Source organism: Anastrepha obliqua, chromosome 5 (assembly GCF_027943255.1).
Source record: "Anastrepha obliqua isolate idAnaObli1 chromosome 5, idAnaObli1_1.0, whole genome shotgun sequence".
Lineage (NCBI taxonomy): Eukaryota > Metazoa > Arthropoda > Insecta > Diptera > Tephritidae > Anastrepha > Anastrepha obliqua.
In genome coordinates this window covers 118108437-118125757 of record NC_072896.1, presented here as the reverse complement: position 1 = coordinate 118125757, position 17321 = coordinate 118108437, and the positions used below count along the sequence as shown (strand labels likewise).

At 34.6% G+C, this 17321-nt stretch overlaps 1 protein-coding gene across 1 annotated transcript in view; it reads left to right on the top strand.

Annotated features, from left to right (window-relative positions):
* LOC129248248 (TNF receptor-associated factor 4) overlaps positions 1-11234 on the top strand; it is a 34494-nt gene extending 23260 nt beyond the window's left edge. Inside the window, exons 2-3 of the mRNA XM_054887724.1 lie at positions 7537-7641; positions 8989-11234. Coding sequence (XP_054743699.1) covers positions 7537-7641; positions 8989-10080 — 1197 coding nt within the window. The 3' untranslated portion in view covers positions 10081-11234. The remainder of the gene's footprint in view (positions 1-7536; positions 7642-8988) is intronic.
* The last annotated feature ends 6087 nt before the right edge of the window (positions 11235-17321 follow it).

Here is a 17321-nt window from a genome sequence, read left to right as displayed (position 1 = left end):
TGAAACAGTTACTAGGTAGGCTATTCTATGCGATTATCCACTTGGTTGTTGTTGTGGTTTTTGTCTTACTGAGTACTCAACTTTGAGCTAGAATTTATAATAAATTCGATCAATCAGTCGATTGTGAAAAAAATTATCTATAATAAATTAGCAGACAAAAAAATAATTATATTTAAAAGCAGAATATAACAAAAGGAGGAAATTATTCTGTAGATAAAGAGAAATCAAGGCAAGCAGAATTCGAGATCTCGTTGAATTCGAAGAGTGCAAGCAATAAGGAGGTAATCATTGCATAATTAGTCGTGACTTTATCTGAATAGGAGGAATTGAAATGGCGTAGAGTTCTCGGTGGTACAAGAAAATTGATTTTTTGCAACAAAGACGACCAGTGGACAGTTCCCACGACAGTCGGTTCTACGTAACCGGAATGACCCGGATTTATATCCGGCCAAGGACTGCCACTTCAGCTGCATTCCCCGTATATGTATAGAGAATGTTTATACTGCTACAACAACAACATCAGTCGACAGTCCCATTAATTACATTATAAACGAAAGAAAGCGACAGAATATTTCTCTTCGTTTCAAGAAGTTGGAGACTCATATGTAAGAAACAAACAAGAATTGATCAGCAAAATTTAAAGAAGATAGAGCAAATTTCAAGAACACATTTTGCACACGTTCAAGTCTGTCTGTAGAAAACTGAGAATAAGGTCTCAAAATAAACGTTGCATACTCCAATCTAGATCGCACAAAAGATGAAAAAAGTTGTTTTAGAGTATAAGGGTCCTCAAAATTGGCGCTGTTTCGACGAACAAAGCCTAAAGTCGAGTAAGATTTAGAAATAATAAAATTGATGTAGCTATTAAAAGGAAAACTGTAATCAAATATAAACACAAGGTCTTTAATTTCCTCAACAAACTTCAGTATTGTATTCGCAATAGAGTAAGAATTGTGCAGAATGTTATGAATTTTTAAAAAAGTAATATTGTTTGGGGGAAAAAAATTCATTATTTTCTCGGTAGATGGATGTAGTGATCGATATCTCGTAAAATATCGATCGAGGAAATTTAAAATTTATGCTCGTAAACAAGGTGACATTTCACAGTAAAAATATTCGTTTGCTGATTTTTGTTTGTTCCATTAGGTTGTGAGTTACAGGGTGTTAACAATGGAAGTCAACAAAGAGAAAATCGGCACATTTTACAGTTGTTCTTTGATAAAGGCGAAAATGCAAGCCAGGTCGCTGAAATTGCGAACGGTGTTTATGGTGCCGATGCTGTAACAGCTAATTTACGTACAATTTTGCATAGGAGCTATAAATCGACCATAAAACAGTTTTAAACCATTTGCGCAAAACTTGTACCCAAAAATAATGGATTTCTTTTTCCCCCAAACTAATATGAAAACAGTTTAGTGAGAGCTGAGAATTTTTTAACACCAACGAATCAGTTTATCTGTCTCTACTTTAAGGTTGAGAATTGAGCAACGGTCGCATTCGGAAGATGAGAGCCGGAGAACTATGGAATGCTATGTTGCTGGCTTACATTTTTCAATGTTATACCTGTAAAAGAAATAACCAACAACAAACTAAATGTATACATATGTATGCACACATGCACAATTTTTTTTTTAATTATCTCGACTGGACAAATTGATAAGATCGTTCCTCTCAGCACTGTATTCGTCTGTTTCTACACCAACTTACATACAGTGAATTTGTGCATAATTAACTCTTTTTAGCAAAATAGATTCTAAAGAAAAATATATTTTACGGAAAACATTTTAGTTGTTCAAAATGATAACCTTTTATGGGTTAAATTTAATGGCAACTCGTTAGTTTGATCGGCGTTTTGGTTATTTTATTCCTGTATGGAACATAGAGCCTCATTCGATAGTTTAGTTGCATTGTAATTCTACAATCAACTTACAATTACATTGAAAAAAATTAGAAAAATAAAATGGAGTAGAAAATGTAACTACTCATTTGTAACATTTTTATAAAGATGTTTGTTGTGACAAGTCTTTAATAATAATTACTGAACAGTTGAAAGAGAAATTCTTTGATAAACGCCACTCAACTACACGAATTACGATAAAAGCAAGTTTAAGCGCATCGAAGAAGAGTTCCAGTAATTGTTTAACATCTAACAGCGTTTATTTTGCGCTTTCATTTAACTTAAAAAATATCATAGCAGCATGACATCAATTTTACTTCTTCCTTCATTTGCAATGCTGCGCATTACCCATTTCTCAACGTTAATCTGTCGCACTTAACAAACTACTTATTTCTATTAAATTATTCTCATTTCCATTATTTTTCCACTGTCCATTTCTTTTGCACTGCTGTCACTGTCAACCGGAAGTTCATTTCTATTTGAATTTCCTTGCTGAGTTAAAGAATCTAAGCAATCATTGACAATAATCTCGTCATTGCAATATATTTGCAACAACAATACTGTACGTGTGTATGCGTATGTATGTATGTATCGTGTTAGCTCGGCTGCACTGCAGATGGGCGACAGCTTTGACTTTAGCAGAGCACTAAAAACATTAAACAAGTTTTTATTTGATTCGCTCACTACACATCCACATTAAGAGCAGTTTTGGTTTATTCCTTATTTATTTTTTGTTTTTCTATTTCACGCTTGTGTTTGTGGATACTCGTCTTGTCAAATGTGTTAATTAAAGTTGCAGTGGAGGAATTAAATGTACGTCTGTGTGTATGTTTATATGTTTGTACTAATATTTCTTAAGCAACAACACACAACAACATCTATCACAGCCTCAGTTTGTTTAATTGTAAATGCGACGGGCGCTGCCTGTCTGCTTGCTTGGCTCCATTGACTTTGCTGTTGTCATGCGACGGCGCAATTTATCAAAACGTTGCCTGCCTGCCGTCCCAATGCTGCTTTTTGTCTAGCTTGTCTGCTTACTGCTAAAGGAGCTGCTTCAAAGACAATTTCTTATGGCTCTATGCTTTAGCAGAGATAAGGTCAATTAAAAAAAGTCAACCGGAAATGTTTGTCACTCGCTGGCGGCAACAGCTCACAACTACAAAAGCAATAACAACAAAAATGGCATGTAACATACTCTTAAAGGGCAAGTGAATCGTTGGTGTTTTAATTTTCCATGACAGGACTTCATTTTATTCGCTCTTTTAATTGTTTCGACTTGATTTACTTTTTTTTCTTTTAAGTAAAACAGTAAGTACACATTTCAGAGGTGACATTGAAAGTACAAAAGAAACAAAAACATTATTTGATAATATTTAAACTTTGGAAAAATGTCAACAATAATTGTGTATTAATTTCGAATACGAATTACATTTATATATCATTAATATTTTATTCTTTAAAGTCTGCGTCTACGGATGTGTTTATGCTTGTACGCATGCTTTTTAGCGATTTTCCATTACTTTTACTATATTATAATACTTTTTACTTTTACTTTATACAATTATCACTTTTTGCCGACAGCAGAAAAATTGCAACGTACTTTTTATTATCAGCGCAAAAAAACGCAGCGGATTGCAGTCAGAAGGCAGCCGCATTTTTTCTACATTTATCCATTAAACAGCTGGCCGGCCGACAGTGTTTTATGTTTTTGTAAATACTCGTTATTCGCGTGTTCATTGCGATTTTTTGTAGTTTTGCGCATTTCTTTATTTCTGCATTTTAATTTCATATCATTGTGTTCCACATAATCAACCGGATGTGGCGTTGCACTGCCTTACATTGTGAACAGCGGCAGATCCCCATTACATTGCATTGCAAAACTCTACATACATATGTACGCTGCACTGTATAGTAACATACAACATTGTCGTCCACCCTCTGCTACTCACTCAGCAACTCAACTTTCCAACACTTATCTGTCCCTTTCAAAATGACACATAAAATCATGAGCTTGCATTTTACTTTGGTAATATTTACTTAATTCTTGCCCCCTATTTCTGCATTTTGCACACTTCTCTCTGCTGCTTGGTGTTTGCATATTTTTTAATAAACTTAACTGAAATGTTATAGCAACATACAATTATGCTGGTCGACTGTAGGGGAGCGTCAGCAGCTGGGCACTGGTAGTTGTTGTAAGCGGCTTGTATGCCATTGTGGGCATTTCGTTTACAACAGCAAGTGGGCAATTTACATTTGATTAACATATGTAAGTGTGTAAATCGATATATTCATACAAACTCAAAACATTTATGACGACACGTACAAAAGTATTTAATTCAACGGTTTTGGTACAAAAAAAATATATTTGCAGTTTTTGCGCTTAAAGTTTTGTACTATTACAAAAAAAATTCAATGAAAAAACATAGAATAAAATAAATTAGAATTAAAAAAATGAATGTAAAGCTAAATAAAATAAAATACGGTGGAATTAAATTAAACAAAATCGGAATAAAAATATACGAACGTATAAATGAAAGAAAATCAAAATAATAAAAATTTAAATGCAGATTAATTAAATAAAATTAAGAAATAAAGATAAACCTATAAACAAATAATTTCTTGAGAATTAATAAAAATCTCAATTTGATAAGTCAAATGGTACAAAATATGATCTGGCTTTAAATTGTGCTAGCAAGTTTTAAATTTAAAAGTAAAAATAATTCCTTGTAAAGTCCCTATTCACATACAAAGACATCTGGCAGGGAGACATTGGAAATTATCTTTTGATGTTTCATGCGTGGTCTCACGAGCAAAATTGTTTTCAGCAACATTCGTTTTTTTTTGACGTTTACTTCTTTAAGTTTGGCAATACAGATAAGGCGTGACGTCAGTACAGGAAACATAATGCCCTCTCTCTTCCCCGTCTGTCCTTCTCCCACGAACAAAATACTTCCCTTCCAAATGTTCCCTGTGTAAATGAGGACTAACAAGTCACACATCGAAAACAATTTTTATCGACTTCCTAAGCATAATTTGACACCATGTCGAGTGCCAATAAAACTAGGAGAATAAGGTTTAAACACAAAAATAATTATTTTCACACACATCAAATAGCCAAATGTTATTTCAATGCCTTCGAGTAGGATAAGTTTATCAATTGGTTTGTTTTTTTTTCTTGCTGAGATAACTTGGTTTTCCTGTTGAATATATTTCCAGTTAGATATTTAATGGACTTTGCTTTTGCTTTTTGGATAATAAAAGCAAATATTTTTAAACGTAATGGAATTACTGATAAGAGAGGTCGCTCCCTGCCGTGTGCAGTTAATAGTGCATATCTAGAAATATCAGCGTCCCTCATCAATATTGTCAGGTCGCCGGCCTATCTATGATAAATGTCTCTTCACGCACACTTGAATCTACCAAATAACGGGCAGAGTAAAAATGTCAAATTATATTCGAAATTTATGACAGTCTGAGTATTTAAAGTGTTGTGGGCAGAGTGCATATAATAATAAAATCTTGATGAACTGTTTCAAAAATATTTACGGCAAAAATGCTGAAGATCAGGTTGGTATTTGGGATTGGAAAAAAAAGAAAAAAAATTAAGTTAACTAATTAAAACAAAAATCACTTCCCAATTGAGAAATCACATCAATCTTTTAGATAAAATAGAAATTGTGTTATGTGTTTATGAGAATTAAAAGTTTTATACGAGTACTCAGTCAGAAAACTGTGTGATGTATTCATAGTTGGGTTTGGGGTGCCGTTATTTCATTTACTAATATATTAAAAGTGATTTTTACTAATCGAGCCGTTAAACTATTCCTAAAACGTCCTTTAACTCTTTCGTTTTTTTCCACTGTCTGATTCCTTTATTTTTTTTCAACTATTTTCAAGATTCGTAAGGCGGTCAGCAAAACCTTAATTAATTTCACTTTACTTTAGTTCCATCTAGAAATTCTAAAGGGTATCAACCAAAGCACATTGAACAGTTGTTAGAATTAAAGAAAAAACTATAAATGCAATGTTTTTTCAATACAAAAATAATAATAATATTCGTTCCCACGACAGTCGGCTCCACGTAACTGGAACAACCCGCATATATGTATGTATGTGAGGAATGTTTATGCTGATACAACAACAACAAGAACAAGTTCAATGTATTTTGTATTTGCTTTTGGTCCCCAAAATGTTAAAACCTGTAAGCAGAGATTAAAAGTTTAGATTTGAAAAAATTTTACAATTTAGAGCCCAAATAAATAGAAAAAAAATTAAATCTACCGCCTTACTAATACAACGCATTCAATCTGCTTTAGGTTAGGTTATGTTAGCCAGGTTGCTTGTCTAAGACAAGACACTCGGTGGCCCGAAGGCCCATTGTGATACCCTTATTTGATTTCTATCACCTAACTAATTTGCTCAAACCACTTTGATCTTTTTAAGAAGATACTAGTCCCTCCAGTGAGATACAATATTTTGCGAATTTCCTAGGTCTTCAAAGAAATAATCGCCATTTGACACGACTTCTTTAAAGTGTAGGGCATTCATATTCTTCACAGCTCCTACAGAAGCCATTGTGAGGCACACCCATTCTACTGGCTAGGATGATAATAGCGCAGTGACCCGTTATAACACCTCTAAGGACACTGGTAGTTGATCTGTTGAATCGAAGCAGACATTTTGTTCTTCTAAGATTCAGTTTTGCCCAGAGCACTTTGGAGATCCTGTAGTTAGTAGTCGAAAGACAGCATTCTATTGGTTTCCGCGATTACACTCAAGTCAATCGCACTATATAGATCGTTTAGAAGAATGCTTAGGTCCTCCACCACTCGCTTCCTTGCACACTCATCCTCTCTTTCGTTTCCCTCCACTCCAGAATGCCAGGGAGCCCAATAAAGTGTGGTGTTGTATTGTTGGATAAGCGAGACCGACCTCCTGCACTCTTTAGCACATCTTGGCCTGAGGTGCCTTGGTATCAACTAATAATAAAACATATCGATCCCAGCTTTTGAGTGAGCGTTAACATTGGAAGCTGGCTAAGTAAACGACTCTCAAGTATTTTAAAGTGTAAATATTTGGTACAACGATAAGAGGTTGTAAACAATTTTGGAAACAGTTTTTTTTTTAATAACAGGTGACTTTTGAGAGCCAACAGGGTGACATCAGAAGTTTAGTGCCTGGTCGACCAGGCTCAGTCAAGAAATGCTGAAGAGGACTTCTAATTTGGATTGAGTTAACGACAAATAAATAAAGTAAATAATTTACTTTGTTGTTTTATTACTAAAGCGGTTTAGAGCTCAGAAACTAAAATTACGAAAACTAATTATTTGTACGTCACTACGAGTAAAACAGTTAAAATAATAAAAAATTCTAATCAAAAGTTAGCACACATTTGGTATTACAATCAGGAAGAGAAGCTAAATATCTGATACGAGTTTGTTTCCTACCGTATTTTTACGTTTTTATTACTTTGGAGCATTACCTTATCTTTAAACCTTTCTTAGACTTAAACTTATTTACTCTGGCACTATTCATGTTCACACTGTCAAATTTTATTATATGAGCATATATTATATTAACATGTTTTTTTAATTCCAAATAACTAATTAAAGCAACTATTTCTTTTTTTATTCTTTCAGATCTACCCCGGTCCTGATCCTAAACAAGCCATCATGGGCTCGCTCGTCTTCTGCATACATCACAAGCAGGGCTGTAAATGGTCCGATGAGTTGAGGAAACTAAAGGTGTGTACAGAAAGCCAAAAAAAATTTAACAACCAAACTTATGCACAAGTTTTTTGTTATTACACATAATTTCTCAGTATAAAAAAGTATAAAACTAATTAATTAACTAACAAGTTCATAGCGTCGAGCAAAATAGCTACATAGTAACTGAGATTTCATTCATTAAGCAAATACTTCTTTATTAGTGTGCTTTGAAAAGTACTTATAAAAAATATTAGAATGACCGTTTTGTTGTATTAGACTTCTAATGTGGTCATAAACAGCCAGTGGTTATTTTGATGTTTTCCATTTTTGTGTTCATTCATAAGAAGCATTAACAGGAATTCTAGGTAGTGAATGAAACTGAGGTCAACAGGGTGACATAAAGAATAAAACGAAATCAAGTTGAAGTTATTGTTGAGTTGAAAATTCGTGAGTGATATAATATATCAGCCTTGCTAAGTGATGTTACTAAAAATATTTTAGCTGAATACTTAAGGTGTCGCAATTAATTTTTTTTTATTTTCTGGTGATTAAAAGTAGAAATGAAATGAAGAACAAAAGGTTGTAAGCATCTCCACAGACACCTGAGTTCAAAATAATAGGAGCGCGAGGAACTACCAAGTTTTATTTTTTTTTTTTTTGTATTTGTATTTCTTTTTATGTTTGAAGTCGCTGTTGAAAAATTAGGAAAAATATTCTCAACAAATCAAAGAGATTTTTGAGCCACTTAAAACTTGCACACTAATATTGAAAGGGCTGAATTGACTTAATTGGCTGAATAAAAGGTAGGAAATTTTAATATATATATCTTCTAAAACTCGACTCAGCATTACCCAATGAAGAGTTCGACTTATGGCGAGAAGAAATCCATTATTTTCGCGGTAGATGGGTGTAGTGATCGAAATCTCGTAAAGTATCGATAAAAAAATTTAAAATTTATGCTCGTTGACAAGGTTCGTACATTTTACAGTTTTTCTTTGATAAATGCGTAAATCCATCTGAAATTGCGAACGCTACTTACGGTGCCGATACTGTAACAGCTAATTACGTGCAATTTTATGTAGTTTCGTCGATTCCGTTCAGTCATTTTTTATGTTAAAGAAAATGTCGATAAAATCACAGTAATAATCGAATTTGACCGGCATGTTAGTAGTTGTAGAATCGCTCAGGGGCTAAAGATCGACCATAAACCATTATCGCAAACGTTTTACACAAAAATAATGGATTTCTTTTACCCCCAAACTTGGAACTTCTTTAAATAGGGATTCACATATTATAAAAATAACAATAACAATAACAATTTCATTTCAATATAATTCATTCCCACTCTATACATAAATCTCTATAAATATTTTCTCATTCCAGGGCCACTTGAACGTGTGCAAACATGACGCCACCCAGTGTCCGAATAAGTGTGGCGCTCAAATACCTCGAATCATGATGACCGATCACCTACAGTTCACCTGCAATATGCGGCGCACCAAATGCGAGTTCTGTCACAGTGAATTTTCTGGTGCTGGCCTTGAAGAGCATGCCGGCACATGCGGCCAGGAGCCCATCTACTGTGAGGCCAAGTGTGGTCAACGTGTACTACGCGGCCGCATGACACTACACAAGTCAAAGGATTGTGCCAAACGGTTGCGTCGTTGTATACACTGCACACGTGAATTCTCCTGCGATACGCTACCACTGCATGTGGCCCAATGCCCACGAGCTCCAATGACTTGCCCACAGCGCTGTGATGCAGGTGCTATAGCGCGCGGCGATATGGAGGCACATTTGCGTGATGAATGCAAAGCTCTAGCGATCGCTTGTAGTTTCAAAGAAGCTGGTTGTCGTTTCAAGGGGCCACGTCACATGCTCGAGGCGCACTTGGAAGCGAATGCAGCTTCGCATTTGTCATTGATGGTGGCGCTGTCGTCGCGTCAGGGACAACAAATACAAATGCTTAAGACCGCAATCTCAAAACTATCGATCAACTACACCGGCACATTGTTGTGGAAGATCACCGATTGGTCGGCGAAAATGACAGAAGCGCGCAGCAAAGATGGACTCGAATTGGTATCGCCGCCATTCTATACCTCGCAATATGGCTACAAATTGCAGGCTTCAATGTTTCTCAATGGCAATGGTCCCGGTGAGAACACGCACGTGTCGGTGTATATTAAAGTGCTGCCAGGCGAATACGATGCGCTTTTGAAGTGGCCATTCGCACATTCCATCACATTCACCCTCTTCGAGCAGGGCGCCCAAAGCGGGCAAGGCGGTGTGGCTGAGTCGTTTGTGCCCGATCCAACATGGGAGAATTTCCAACGGCCATCGAACGAACCGGATCAGTTGGGTTTCGGATTTCCGCGTTTCATTTCGCATGAGATGCTGCACAGACGGCCTTTCATCAAAGATGACACGGTATTTTTGCGTGTGAAGGTTGACCCCAGTAAAATTGTGTCGGTCTAAGTGCGGAGGCCGCATTGGGTCAATATGCGGTTTGGAGTACATATCTTAGCAATTGGCGAAATACGTTCTCATATGTTCATATGTTTTTATTAACATTTAAATAAATACTGTGTATTTAAAGTAGTAATTAGCTATGTAAGAGAGTGTAAAAGACAAGAAAATGTCGTCTCAAGATACATGAAACAAAAAGTCAGCAGTCAAAGCAGCTTCGCGAGCGTAGACAAGACAGCTACACTGCGCGCAAGCATAGGCTAAGTTTGGCAAAAACAGCAACAACGAAAAACAAAAATTGAAAGGAAAGATCTTACAGTGCAGTAAAGATTTTAATTTCGTAAAGAAGACAATGAAAGTCAGTTTTATACACACAAATACCATATTTTAAAAACATATTTAAGTTGAATTGAGTAGCAATTTTTAAACGCACCGCTGAAAAAATTGCGCAATTTTCAAAAACAACGAAATCAGACCAAAGTAAAGTTAATACAAACGAAAAAAGAGCAAGAAAAACTATTTTTAATTAGGAATGTAAGCGGAAGACCACTTCATGTTGAATGCAAAATTTGGCATAGAAAAGTTCGTGTCTTAATTCTTTTGTTACAACTAAGAAATAAAATTTCCGATTGATGAAATTCATTCATTTTAATGAAAACACTTTCAAAAGATCTTCATTGGTTTAAATATGAACTCTTTTTAGGTTAGTTTTAAGCACGCGAAGAGAGAAATTTATAATTTGTTTTTTTTTCTTTATTTTTTTGTTTTGTCCTTAATTTTTTATTTTTGGTGCAACTCCTAAAGTGGTGCACCATTTGTGTAAATATTCATTACGCGACAGTTAAATACTGTTTGAAAGTCAAGATTACTACATGAGAAGACATTTGGAGGAACAAAAATTTCGTTTTTCTTAAGTGTTGAAAATGATTACAATGGCAAATACATTTTCACAAACAGCATTAGTCATTAGTTATTAAGTTCAGTTGTGTCTGAGTAGTTTCTAAGAGTATGCATACAATGTCATACATACATACATATATGCGTGTGTGTACACATTTATTTCATTTCTACAACATACATACTAATGGTTATTAAACTCAAAAAGTGTTTAATCATCTTTAAAAATACATTAAAAAAATATTATTTGAAAATTAAACGCTATATAAGGCCAAAAACTTAAACAAAAAATTGTGTGTTTTATTTAATCAAATTAGAATACAATAATAACAGAAACTATTGTCCGGAATCCGAGACAATAGGTCTGTCATGAAGCAAATAATTTGTAATAATTGCAAATTCCCAAAAAAACTTGCAAAGTAGGGGAAGGTGAGAGACTAAAATGGCTTTTAATTTTGAGCGAAAGTTGCAAGTTTGTACTGGATAAATTTTTACTTGTAATAATTTGCAAGTGAAAAAACAGCTGATCGCAAAGTAAAAATAAACACGAGTTAAAATTTGCGAATTGAGTCAAAATTCTAATCTATATCTATACTAATATTATAAAGAGGAAAACTTTGTTTGTTTGTAATGAATAGGCTCAAAAACTACTGGACCGATTTTAAAAATTCTTTCACCATTCGAAACCTACATCATCCACGAGTAACATGGATTATATTTTATTTTGGAAATAGGGCTCGAGATATAGGTCAAAACGTGGACCCGGGTAACCTTCGGATGTGTATGTACAATATGGGTATCAAATGGAAGCTGTTGGTGAATGCTTTAGTCCAGAGTATTTTTCATGCCGCTCCGTGACTAGGGTCTCGAGATAGAGACCAAAACGTGGACCCTAGAATGTGTTAGTACAATATGGATATCAAATTGAAGCTGTTGGTGAATGCTTTAGTACAGAGCATTTTTCATGCCGCTCTGTGACTGGGGTCTCGAGATAAAGGTCAAAACGTGGACCTGTGGGTAACCTTTGGTTGTGTATGTACAATATGGGTATCAAATGAAAGCTGTTGATAAGTGCTTTAATACGGGGTAATTTTCATACCTATTGATGACTAGGGTCTCGAAATATATGCCAAAACGTGGACCCGCCGTGTCTTTGAACCGAATTAAACCAAACTTACACACATTGTTAAGTAGGTATTGAAGATGATTTCCGTATAGTTTGAATACCTATTAGTAGATAGGGTCTCGAGATATAGGTCAAAACGTGGACCCGGGTAACCTTTGGTTGTGTATGTACAATATGGGTATCAAATGAAAGCTGTTCATAAGCACATTGTTAAGTAAGTATTGAAAATGGATTTCGTAAAGTTTGGTTGTAATTCGGAGCACTGGCAACGGGTACAGCGTTCTTTTGAACCAGCCATAATGTCGCTTACTTTTTTAACGCTTGGGGCGGAACTGAACTGTCAAATTGACAGTGTGAGTTACAATGTGTCAATATTTCTTTCTGATTTGGATGCCATAAGGAAAAAACGTAAGTGCAATATGTAAAAATTGTTTGTGAATCTTTTTGGAGTGAATTTGGAAACAGTGAATAATTTCTTACGAAATTTGAGAATTTAATGTGAAATCCGAATGAAATTATGTGTTCGTGGAAAAAATTTTTTTTTTTCATTTTTTTTTTTTTGAAAAATATAAATGGATAATGGTTAAAAAAGCTCCAATGCTTAATAAAACATATAAATTGAAACAAAAAATTCATGGATGATCAGGAAAAAAGACGATTGTTTCTTAGTTATTCATATGCGTTGATTTGAAATTTAAAAACAATCTTCTTTTTTCCTGATTTTCAATTTATATTTTATATTTACTCAAAAACAAATAGAAAAACAAAAAATATTGTTTATGCCAAAGCGCTTGAATAAAGAATAAAGAAATAAATAATATGAAAATCATATATTTTCTGTTCTAAACCATATCTATTATATTTTAGTGTGCCCAGCGAAGGGGGCCGGGTTTGCTAGTTTCAAATAAAAATGGTGATTAAAATGAAGAATCTAAGTAAATATTTTTCAGTTAAAATTTATAAAGTTTATTTCAAGTCATGTATTAAATGTCTGGCTCTGGCGGCTAGGCACTTGATATTCCTGAGCGTGCCCTTTGGGGATGGTTTGAGGAAATTCTCCAGCCTAGATTTTTTTCTCTCCTCCGCTACATCAATAGCACTGGATGGCTCCCTAAAATTTTTCGCATTATGGTATCAAAACGGCACGTAAGTGCTGCTTAAAGTGTACCTGGGTACTCTTGCCATCTAACCTATCTACCTACCTACCATGTATTAAACAGGAATCGGGCAATGATGTGTATATACTTTTACTGCAGTTTCCGAAATACAAATCGACAGCATTGAAGGAGGTATATTTTGTGTTTGTGAAGCAAGGAAAATATACAGCAAGCTGTGATTGCCACAACAAACCAATTGCTAATGAAATGTTCTTCATCTGACAGCGATGATGAAATGGAACTAATTATAGTGGACAAAATAAAATCATGTGATGTTAAGCTCGGTATTTTGCATTTTATTCGCTTTATATATATATATATACAATATATATATATAATTGATATAATATTCGCTTTATTTCTTTTTAATTTAATGCGCGATAGCTCAACTGAAAATTTGTTTACTTTGGTGATTTTTCCCGCCAATAATTTAATCAGCTGCTCGTAAAACTTGCAATTTGTTACTGGTTTTACGTTCATGTACTTTTTTCTTTTTGATATTTTTCTCTTTGATAGAGAATTGTCGGAAATTACAGTTACTGGCAATTTACTAGATAATTTTTACATGAACAGACCTAATATATTATTTAATGGAAAAGCCCAAAGCATAGATTAGGTTAGGATATGTGATTGCCCTGAAGGATAAGAGAACGCACTTGAAAGAGAAATAAATTCATACATTGCGATACCGAGTGTGCTCGGGCAGTAATAATTGTGGCAGTGTTACTTTTTATGAGATAGCATTACTTTCTGTCACTAGCTAATCAAGCGTATTAGAAAAGTTTTCGCTGTGGAACTGAAATGAAGAGGAAAATTAATTAAATAAATACTAATTTGAAGTTTATTTGTTGTTGTTGTAGCAACATAAATATTCCCCATACATATGTATACGGGTAATGCTGCTGAGGTAACAGTCCTCGGCCGGATATAAATCCGGGTCGCGTACGTAGAACCGACTGTCGTGGGAACGTTGAAGTTTAGTATTGTTTTTAGCACAAAATTAATTTCAAATGAAAAGAAGTTATTGGTACAAATTTTCATATTTTTATACAAAACGTTTAACGCGAAATACTTTCTGCCATATTGTCGCGACAAATCAGCTGACTAACAGCAACAGGCCATCAAAAAAGTAGCAGAGGCGCAATATTGAGTCGCTCTAATTATTGAGTGTGACGAACATGCCCACAATTATAAGGGGAAAGGGGCTGAAAGAAAGAGACTTAGGTAATGGGGTAAAACACCGAACGATTTAGCTATTTACGCTTTGTGCTGCTGATAAAATTTAGCAAGCGGGTGATATCCAAACCTCCGAATTTCTGAGGCCTAAGCCTTAGTCGCGCGAAAACGGAACAGCTGAAGTGAAGGGACTAAAATATTTCCACTTCAACTTCCGCGCATCTGCCACAAAAGGCACTCAAGGTAAATTTGGCATTACCGCATCACCGCATGCACACCCGCATAGGATACCGACATCAATCGAGAGCTGGGGCTTTGTTTGCTAAGTCCAAAACAAATGCATATACATAAACAAAAGGTAACTTCAACAATTTAATTTTTGTACCAAATGCATGCCCTCACTTTGCCAAGCACTATTGCTTTTACCCCCTGTAGGTACTCTTGACGCAACGGATTGCACTGCGCTCACAGTATCAAACTGCGAAGAAGAAAAATACTTTTGCTCCATTTACCAAGGACTGTTACTCAATGACTACGACTACCTCCTTAGTATTGCCTAAAAAGACATGAAATATGTGCAATTCTTTGCTACCTTCCCGAAGTTAACACCAAGTAATCTCATCGGTTTATAGCTCATCGGTTCTAAGCCAAGAATGATAGAAACAAGATTGCGCCCATCAGAGCGTACGTGACGTCACGTTTGCTGAGTTGTGCAGTATTGCTAACCATTTGCTCTTCGCAATAAATTTAGTGCTTTTTTATACCGAAAATGGCTAGCGAAACTTTAGGTTAAAAAAAAACTGTATTATTATACAAAAGAAGTTTAAAAAAGGCCACTCTGAGAAGATTTTAGTGCTAATGAAAATTTTTTTACTCCTATAAAATTTGATAATTTGAAAGTGCAAATTTAATTTTTGGCTCCATTTAAGGCTATGCAAAAATATTAAATGCCCCTCTCTCAACTTTTCTTAAGATTGAAAACCTTTTTACACATTTTAAAAAGCCTTTGAATTTATTGAATGCGAATTAAAACCATAGAAGTGTAATCGTTTCTTCCGGTCATCAATGCTTAGTGAGGTGTATTCATAGTAAAAATAAGCAACAAAATACTAGAAAATACTAAAGAAACCATACTGACATTTTTACAAAAAAAGTACCTTATCTAGTTACATAACTTCAAATATAGCAAAAAAGTTGTTCCCTTAATAAAAGAGTCTCGCTTAACAAAAAAAACTCATAAATTAAATTGTACATAAGCATAACACATTTATTTAAAAAAACGCACATTCTACAGACAATTTGTCACGCATACAAAGTTCTTTGAGTAATTCAATAAAAATTTCGTGTTTTATTTTCTTTAAATGGGCATTTAGTGCGTTTTTATATCCAAAGCTAGGCAACTCTGCAGTAGCGAGAGAGAGATTTGACTGCCGAAAGCAGAAGAACACCAACAACACCGGCAATCGCGGGCAATGCCACCAGATGTTAAAAAAAAGTAAAGCTAAATAAAACTGAGTGAATTATTTAACTAATTATTAAAAAATGTATATTTTACAAAATTATAAACATTACTTTTAATTAGAATAGGCTAGAAACATGTCATGTGGAATGAACTAAAACTCCGAGACAAAAAATAATAAAAATAACAAAAAAAAATGATAAATCAAGTTACGAAAATGGTAATCTGGCCATACTGGAGCAAAAATCACGTAACTAGTTGTCAAATTCGCTGAGCGCAAAGTAACGGGACCACGATGGGCGCCATTATTCTTTGCATCATGGTTCTAAGCACATCAGCCAGCACACTTCTTTTCAGCTGCGCTGATCACAAATTCATATACAATAATATATTTTGAAGTGATAACGTCTTATAATTCGATTTAGCCGGCTGTACGCACGAAAAAATGTGTCGTTATCTTGCTCATTCGTCGTTACCTTGTTTAAACTGCAAGCGAGAGCGCGGAACGAACGACAAAGAGCACAATAGGCCTCCGCGTTCGGCAACGTTCGACATCTGGTTCTCTCCTACTTGAGTGAGCATACATATATTATATATATGTGTGTATATACGCATATGTATATAAATTCACATATTTGTATTTGCAAATGCCTTCTTCCTGTGTGCATGGTAATGAATCATTTCTCTGTTGAGAATAGGACGATGAGAGGAAAAGTAGGAAATATGAAAGGAAGTGTTTCGAGTGTAATGTTTCTTGAAAGAGTCAAATCGATGATGGTGCCTCTTCGTGTTGTTGACTTATTAACGTCTGATGCACAATCGAAATTGAACATATCTTTCATGAATTTGATAAATGTTTCGTCATTTTTCACGTTTGTATAAATGTAACTTGATCAATTCCATTGCGATAACATTTACCTCCTTCTCTATATCCATACAAAATATCTATCAAACAAATACGATTAAAATTTTGTTTTGAAAATTGCAACCATTACATAAGGGGTATATTCAGAAACGCATTATAAATGCGCAGTAAGTGCAGCGCTGGCAACACTGCCAATGTGACAAGTGATGCAATTGATAGATTTGTTAACGATCTGCAAAAAGATTTGTTGCATTTATGAACGCGTTTTACACTAAAATGGAAGTATTATTGAGTTTAGTTGTTGACGATATATTTGAAGTAAAAAGTGATAGTTATTTGCTAAATTTAAGAAAAAAAGACGTGTAAAGCTAAAAAGAAGATCACATATAGAAAGATGTTCATTAAAACGAAAAATTCCCAAAAATAAATCTTTTTTTTCCTAGTCGCTAATGCTTTTTAATTTATTGTGATTGTAATTCATTACTTTTCCAATTTTCAAAAAAAAAAAAAAAATCTTTTTTTGAAACAATTAGAAAATTTTCGCTGCGCGATTTGCCCGTCTATTTTCAA